The sequence below is a fragment of the Mustela putorius genome, unplaced genomic scaffold (genome assembly GCF_011764305.1).
Source record: "Mustela putorius furo isolate JIRA1106 unplaced genomic scaffold, ASM1176430v1.1 tig00003834_pilon_pilon_pilon, whole genome shotgun sequence".
In the NCBI taxonomy this organism is placed as follows: domain Eukaryota; kingdom Metazoa; phylum Chordata; class Mammalia; order Carnivora; family Mustelidae; genus Mustela; species Mustela putorius.
The window spans coordinates 100,906,602-100,914,972 of record NW_025421987.1 but is presented as its reverse complement, the minus strand read 5'-3'; the positions used below and the strand labels follow the sequence as shown (position 1 = coordinate 100,914,972).

At 39.3% G+C, this 8,371-nt stretch overlaps 1 protein-coding gene across 1 annotated transcript; it reads left to right on the top strand.

Annotated features, from left to right (window-relative positions):
* The first annotated feature begins 220 nt into the window (after positions 1-220).
* LOC101687728 (small integral membrane protein 7-like) lies at positions 221-1,587 on the top strand. Its single transcript, XM_045088840.1, has one exon. It carries the CDS (start codon positions 257-259, stop codon positions 482-484), a length of 228 nt encoding a protein of 75 aa, XP_044944775.1. The 5' UTR covers positions 221-256; the 3' UTR covers positions 485-1,587.
* The last annotated feature ends 6,784 nt before the right edge of the window (positions 1,588-8,371 follow it).

Here is an 8,371-nt window from a genome sequence, read left to right as displayed (position 1 = left end):
TGCTCAGTGGGGAGCCTGCTTCCCCCACTTGTGATCTCCATCTGTCAAATAAATAAATAAAATATTTTTTAAAAAAACAAAATAGTTCTTTGAAAAGAATGATAAAGTAAACAAGATTTTCAAGTAAAAAAAGAGAATAGAAAAAAATTAATTAATTAATTAATTAATTAATTAATTAAAATTAATTAATTAATTAATTAAAAGGGAGAATACTGGACTTCCACTTCCGGTTCTGACGGACGCTTCGGCCATAACGATGATCGGGGACATCCTGCTGTTTGGGACGCTGCTGATGAACGCAGGGGCAGTGCTCAACTTTAAGCTGAAAAAGAAGGACACGCAGGGCTTTGGGGAGGAGTCGAGGGAGCCCAGCACATGTGACAACATCCGGGAGTTCCTGCTGAGCCTCAGATACTTCCGGATCTTCATCGCCCTGTGGAATGTCTTCATGATGTTCTGCATGATCGTGCTCTTCGGCTCCTGAGCCCCAGACACACACCTTCCTGGGAACCAGGAACCACCTTCCCAGATGCCGAGTCTCCCTTCCTCCGTTCCTGACAACTTCAAGAATGGTTTTGACCGGAAAACCAGCGACCTTCCCAGAAAGCCCAAGTTCGTGGTGGGTGGAAAAAAAAAATGTTCGCCAAGCTGCACACGGCTTCCCAGCCACGTCCTTGTTTTCTTTTCAAAGATATTTTCACTTTGGTTTCTGCGTTGAAATGCTGTCTACTTAAGGAGTTTCAGGAGGGTTTATGGAAGGGGATGTAATAACATTGGATTCCCCACAGATAAAAGAACGTTGTGTAGATTGCTTTTTTAGACTGAATTTCTCATCTAGCAAGCTTTTACTAGAAACTCATTTCTGGATGTTTCTTGGTTTATTTTTTAATAACCCTTCTTTTTTGGTTCAAATATACAGATTTTTCAAAATAATTTTTTATCCAGGGATCTGAAACAGAAGGGTTGGCTTTTAAGATTGATGCAGCCTCTTTACTGGACTGTGTTTAGGAATAACAGGCAAGTTCATTGTTGCTGGGCTTGTGTCCAAATTCCTTTCCTGTCTCGATGGGCTCTCCTCGGCCACTCAGTGCCTCTGAGGTCATGCCCAGGACTTTAAGGGTAAAGCCTCACTGATTACCGTGGAAGAGAGGTACAGAACAGTTGGCAGAGGCAGATGTGGGTGTTACGAGAAATTTTGCCCTGCCTTGCAGCCCTCTGTTAAAGTAACCCTTGGGGCCATTAAATGTGTAGTTTTTAAGAATGAGTGACTTACATGATGATAATCAGGTCCAGGTCTGAAAGCTTGGAATTTGGGGTGGTCTTTTCAAGTGAGTGATTTCAAGGTTGAAAAGCAGTGAGCCTCATTTGAGGAAATACAGCATTTTGCATAGACTCTCCTTTGGAAGGCAGGTCCTTTTTCGCCAGGATGAAATGCCGGTTGTCAACACCCAGATCCTGTTGGTGTCTGATATGTTGGTTGTGGGTTTTGAATTCCTGATTTGGAGGTAAACCTGGTGGGAGGAGAAACTAAATATGCAGACTTTTCAGAACTAAGTAGCACTGGAAATAAAGCTCATTTCCAAAAAGGAAAAAAAAAAAAAAAAAAAAAGGAGAATACTTACAGAGTTTATTAGTAATAAATATTTTTTCTATTTAAAAAGAAGTTACATTTCAGAGAAGTTCTGGAACTTGCTCAAGTACGCATCTTTGAATTCAAACACTGGGCATACATTCTGATCAAAATTCCACCAGTATTTTTTTATTAAATTTGTTTTTTTTTAATAAACCTATAATGTATTTTTATCCCCAGGGGTACAGGCCTGTGAACCACCAGGTTTACATATTTCACAGCACTCATCATAGCACATACCCTCCCCAATGCCCATATCCCCACCACCCTCTCCCGTCCCCCCTCCCCCCAGCAACCCTCAGTCTGTTTTTTGAGATGGAGTCTTTAATGGTTTGTCTGCCTCCCAATCCCACCTTCTTTCATTTTTTTCTTTCCCTACTCCCCAACACCCCCACACACATTGCATCTCCACTTCTTCATATCAGGGAGATCATATGATAGTTGTCTTTCTCTGATTGACTTATTTCACTAAACATAATACCCTCTAGTTCCATCCACGTCATCGCAAACGGCAAGATTTCATTTCTTTTGATGGCTGCATAGTATTCCATTGTGTATATATACCACATCTTCTTTATCCATTCATCAGTGATGGACATCTTTCCATAATTTGGCTATTGCGGACATTGCTGCTATAAACATTCAGGTGCACGTGCCCCTTTGGAGCACCATGTTTTTGTCTTTAGGATATATACCCAGTAGTGCAATCGCTGGGTGATAGGGTAGCTCTATTTTCAGTTTTTTGAAGAACCTCCACACGGTTTTCCAGAGTGGTTGCACCAGCTTGCATTCCCAACAGTGTAGGAAGATTCTCCTCTCTCCACATCCTCACCAGCATCTGTCATTTCTTGACTTGTTAATTTTAGCCATTCTGACTGGTGTGAGGTGGTATCTCATTGTGGTTTTGATTGGTATTTCCCTGATGCCGATTGATGTGGAGCATTTTTTCATGTGTCTGTTGGCCATCTGGGTGTCTTCTTTGCAGAAATGTCTGTTCATTCCACTGGCATTTTTTAAAAAGCTGGAGCAAATAATCCTAAAATTTGTATGGAATCAGAAGAGACCCTGAATTGCTAAGGAAATGTTGAAAAACAAAAATAAAACTGGAGGCATCACGTTGCCTGATTTCAAGCTTTACTACAAAGCTGTGATCACCAAGACAGAATGGTACTGGCATAAAAACAGACACATAGAACAGTGGAAAAGAGTAGAGAGCCCAGATATGGACCCTCAACTCTATGGTCAAATAATCTTCAACAAAACAGGAAAAAATATACAGTGGAAAAAAGACAGTCTCTTCAATAAATGGCACTGGGAAAACTGGACAGCTATATGTAGAAGAATGAAACTCGACCATTCTCTTACACTGTACACAAGGATAAACTTGAAATGGATAAAAGACCTCAATGTGAGATAGGAATCCATCAGAATCCTAGAAGAGAACATAGGCAGTAACCTCTTTGATATCAGCCACAGCAACTTCTTTCAAGATATGTCTCCAAAGGCAAAGGAAACAAAAGCAAAAATGAACTTTTGGGACTTCATCAAGATCAAAAGCTTCTGCACAGCAAAGGAAACAGTCAACAAAACAAAGAGGCAACTCATGGAATGGGAGAAGATATTTGCAAATGACAGCACAGACCAAAGATTGATATCCAGGATCTATAAAGAGCTCCTCAAACTCAACACACACAAAACAGATAATCATATAAAAAAAATGGGCAGAAGATATGAACAGACATTTCTAAACAAAGACATACAAATGGCTATCAGACACATGAAAAAATGTTCATCATCATTAGCCATCAGGGAGATTCAAATTAAAACCACATTGAGATATCACCTTACACCAGTTAGAATGACCAAAATTAGCAAGACAGGAAACAACATGTGTTGGAGAGGATGTGGAGAAAGGGGAACCCTCTTACACTGTTGGTGGGAATGCAAGTTGGTGCAGCCACTTTGGAGAACACTGTGGAGATTCCTCAAGACCCTGCAATTGCACTACTGGGTATTTACCCCAAAGATACAGATGTAGTGAAAAGAAGGGCCATCTGTACCCCAATGTTTATAGCAGCAATGGCCATGGTCGCCAAACTGTGGAAAGAACCAAGATGACCTTCAATGGACAAATGGATAAGGAAGATGTGGTCCATATACACTATGGAGTATTTTGCCTCCATCAGAAAGGATGAATACCCAACTTTTGTAGCAACATGGACGGGACTGGAAGAGATTATGCTGAGTGAAATAAGTCAAGCAGAGAGTCAATTACCGTATGGTTTCACTTATTTGTGGAGCATAACAAATAACATGGAGGACATGGGGAGATGGAGAGGAGAAGGGAGTTGAGGGAAATTGGAAGGGGACGTGAACCATGAGAGACTATGGACTCTGAAAAATAACCTGAGGGTCTTGAAGGGGGTGTTGGAGGTTGGGGGAACAAGTTGGTGGGTATTAGGGAGGGCACGGATTGCATGGAGCACTGGGTGTGGTGCAAAAACAATGAATACTGTTACGCTGAAAAGAAAAAAAAATAACACTGGGCATAGTTTCATGAGACCATTTGGGATAAAGTGGTAAACTTGTACATACTTAGAATCCTGAGATTTTCTCTAAACAATATCCAAATTTAAATAATAGAGAAGGAAGCTGGTGTTATCTGAAAGATTTTTGGAGGTGGGGCAGTAACCTTGAATAAAAATACTTACACATATCTCCTGGGGACTTTTTGTCGGCTAGATTCTGTGCTTCATACTTCACTACTATAAGTCCTGCCTTATTTGTCTTCCACTCTGGCTCTCCACTACAATGTAAGTTCCAAAAGGACAAAGTTTTGTGTATTTTGTTCATTGACGTACTCCCATGTCAGTGTTTAGCAGTGTTTAGCAAGTAGCAGATGCTCTATAAATATTTGTTCAATGAGTGAATGTAGATTACTCTGAGGCAGTTATTACCCCAGTTTTATCTGAGTCTTAACTAGTTGACATGACTTGTTTAGAATCACTCAACAAGGAGGTGATTGGATCTACTGGAGTCCAGAGATTTTAACTACTATATTCTTCTGCCTCTCTTTGTATATAGAAAGCATTTGGAGAGGCAGTGGGGTGGCTAAGCCCCTGGGTGTGTACAGGGGCATTGCAGAGGACAAAGTTAGAGATTTTTAGGGCCAGTAATAAAGGGCTTAAATCGTTAGTTGAGACATACAAGGGTGAAACTGACTCAATATTATATACAAAGATTTTAGCCTTTATACCTCTTTGGGTATTATGGTGTCTTCCATTCTGGATCTAAAAAACTGCCTATTTAGCCATCCCTGTTCACCATTCCACACTTGTCTCCATCCAGCAAATAAAATCACTCCCTTACCACAACCGGTGACCTAGTCTTCACCACACCTCATGTTCAGAAACTTCAATCCAGTCCATTCCCAAAAATCTTAGTGAGACATATCAATGACCCACTGGTTCTTCCATCTCATCTTTCCTTTGTTCAAGAACCCACAATGGTTCCAGGATTTCAAGACTGACACTTCTGAACATCTCCATTCCTATTTATATTATTTTTCCCCCCAATATACATACATATATATATATATTGGCAGGCCTGTAATGAGTGCTAGGCATAAGAAGATGAACAAGACATTATCCCTGCCTTATGGACAATGTTAGTTTGTATGTTGAAAGAAAAGAAAGAGGAGAATAAATTTAAGGTTGGGAGAGACATTCATCCCCCTCATTTCCTGACCTTTTCAGGCATTTTTTTTTTGTTTTGTTTTGGTTTGGTTTGGTTTTTAAAAGATTTCATTTATTTATTTAATACAGAGAGAGAGAGAGAGAGATCACAAGTAGGCAGAGAGGCAGGCGGGGGGGGGAGGCTCCCCGCTGAGCAGAGAGCCCAATGTAGGGCTCGATTCCAGGATACTGAGATCATGACCTAAGCTGAAGGCAGAGGCTTAACCCACTGAACCACCCAGGCACCCCCAGGCATTTTTATATAAAAGCTATTGCTCAGTGGTGCATATTGTGTGTGATCCCTGCATCTCCTCAATGTGACTCATGGTGATCCAAAGTAATTTCATGGTGATTCCATAGTGATTTATGTTGATGGTCCATGCTAACCCATTACTAGTGACTGTGTGGTGATTCATTGGGATCTATAATGATTCATTGTTATCTGACTGACGATGTTCCATGACAACAATGAAAATATCATCTTCTACCTTTGCATTTTATTCTGGGACAAGTGTAATTTTTAGATTCATGATATCAGCTACATGATGTCATGGTAAAAAGATAATGTGTTGTGGCTATTTTCAATAAGATGAGTAATTCTCATGAGTAATTCTCGTGCTTAATTCTGTTTGCTCTGGATGGTAGAGATGGAGATGATATGTACAGACGGCATGTAACTCTTTTGCCTTAGAGGGGTTAGAGAGTGGAAAGTTGGAGTTAGACTGATGAGCAATTAACTTTAAAATAAAGCAAAATTTCTCATATTTGATATTAAAATGAACAAAATGGCTACAAAATTTAATAGGAACTATGATACAAATATTGTAGGAAAACAAAAACACATAGACACACTCTACAGACACAAGTCATTTAGAAAAATCAAATGTTTTGTGTTTGGAAAGAGGTATATACACACAGACACACACAAACAAAGCAGTTGTATTCCATTACGTGCTAAGAAAGGAAAATTTAGTGTCATATATATGAGTGCCTATAACAAAGAAATCCATCAGGAAAGGCTTCTGTGATGAGGTATTTGAACTGAAACCTGAAAGGTTAGTAGAAATTCATTAGAAGGTATTGGAAGTGAAAAGAACATTCCAGTGTGAGCAAAGGCTCTGGTTTTAAAGGGACCTTGAAGAATTCTAGAAAACTTAAGCAAAGTCAACATGTTGGAGAGTGGTGGGAGAAATTGGCGAAAGATAACATGAGAAGTAGAAAAGGGCCAGATCACGCACAGCTTTACAAGCTCTGGGGCTTGATTTTTATTCTCTGGACATTGGAAAACCACTGTAGAGTGGAAGAAAAACACATTGCAGTTTATGTTTTTAAAAGATGGCTCTGGGTCTTATGTGGGGGAAAAAAGAAAGGAATGTAAAGGAGCAAAAGCAGAAGGAAGGAAATGGATTGTATAACTATTGGCATCCTCCATTCAAGAAGTATGGTGATTTTTGGTAACAGTGAAAATTTTGTAACAGATGAAAATTATGCAACCATGTAGTGCATCTATACTGAAGGCAGATTGCTTATGGAGTCAATGTAGGCTGTAAGAAAAAGAGAAAGGTTGAGAATAATTTTTTTTAAAAATCTGGAACCCTTTAGCATAATTCAGCTGACCACGCCATTTTGATCTTACCATGTCTGCAACGGTGTTACATTTTTATTTATTTATTTATTTATTTATTTATTCATTCATTCATTCATTTATTTGCAAGAGGTGGAGAGGGGAAAAGCGAGAGGGAGAGAGAAACTTAAGCAGAGATTCTGCACAGAGTGGAAGCCCAACTTAGGCTCGATCTCAAGACCCTGAGGTCACGACCTGAGTCAAATACCAAGAATCAGATGCTTAACCAACTGAGCTACCCACGTGCCCCTGAGCTGTTACATTTTACATTAACTTGCTTACATTTAAACATTTCTGTACCTATAAAAGCTAGAAAAATAGCATAAATGAGTAAAGTGCAATGAGTGGGGACCATGAAAACTCCTTATACTTTTCTTACTTGGATATTGCAACCAACTGTTAACCCATAATAGCTATTCACATCTTCTGGCACAGTAGAAGTACTCCGAAATTTTACCTAGGCCCACTGTCATCCAAAACACAGTGTCGATTATGGTGTGATTAAGAGGGTAGAATGGTATGAACGATACAGAATGAGAGATGTACTACAGATACTAGACTTCATTGTGTGGTATGTTGAAGACTGTTCTTACCTCTGCTTCTCATGGTGGGTTTGAAGTCACTGCAGGTCAGCAGGACTGGCAGTTGGGAAAGAAGTCTGGATGCGGTACAGGGAAAATTGAGGATAAACTGGAACCTGCCAAGACACAATGGAGCCCATAAGTACAAACAAAAAATCTCATCTGTCTCTTACTGCCTCCTCCTCTTGATGGTAAAACTAGCCAAAAAACTGTATCCATTTTAATACACCATTGAGACTGTATTTCTTTTCATCCTTGCAGTTAAGTATGGCATGTGACTAAGTAAAAACCAATGAGCACTTTGATGTTCATAATGCATCTACATGAGGATTTTTTTCCCCTATCTTCTCTTGGGGTTTCTTAGGCTTCCAGAATCTAAGTACTGAATCCATTCTGGAAAATTATTAGATATTATATTTAAAATACTGCTCAATTAAACTTTGTCTCTCTCTTTCAGCTCTCCATTTAGAAGTATATTATACTTTCCCAGACTATTCTCCTTGTATCTTAATCTCTCCTCCCTCTCTCTCTAGGAAAAGGATATTTCCAGCAGCTGGGATGATATAGTAGGGTCTTGGAATTTTCTCTTGCCATAAAATATCCTATGTCCTTTAAGAAAAATTTTTAGTAAACTGTTTAGACTTGAAAATCTTGAGTTATTCAGTTATTCACAATCATCTTTAAATACTGATTTAAGGTTTTCCTAAAGTATTCTGTTGTCCCCTAAATTTTGCTTGATGGAAGCCCATCCATCTTTTTCATAAATGAGAGAAAGGAAAAAGATTACATTAATCTCAGCAGT

What these genes read in the sequence shown, in the direction of transcription:
- LOC101687728 (XM_045088840.1), top strand. Translation starts at nt 257, where the DNA reads ATGATCGGGGACATCCTGCTGTTTGGGACGCTGCTGATGAACGCAGGG.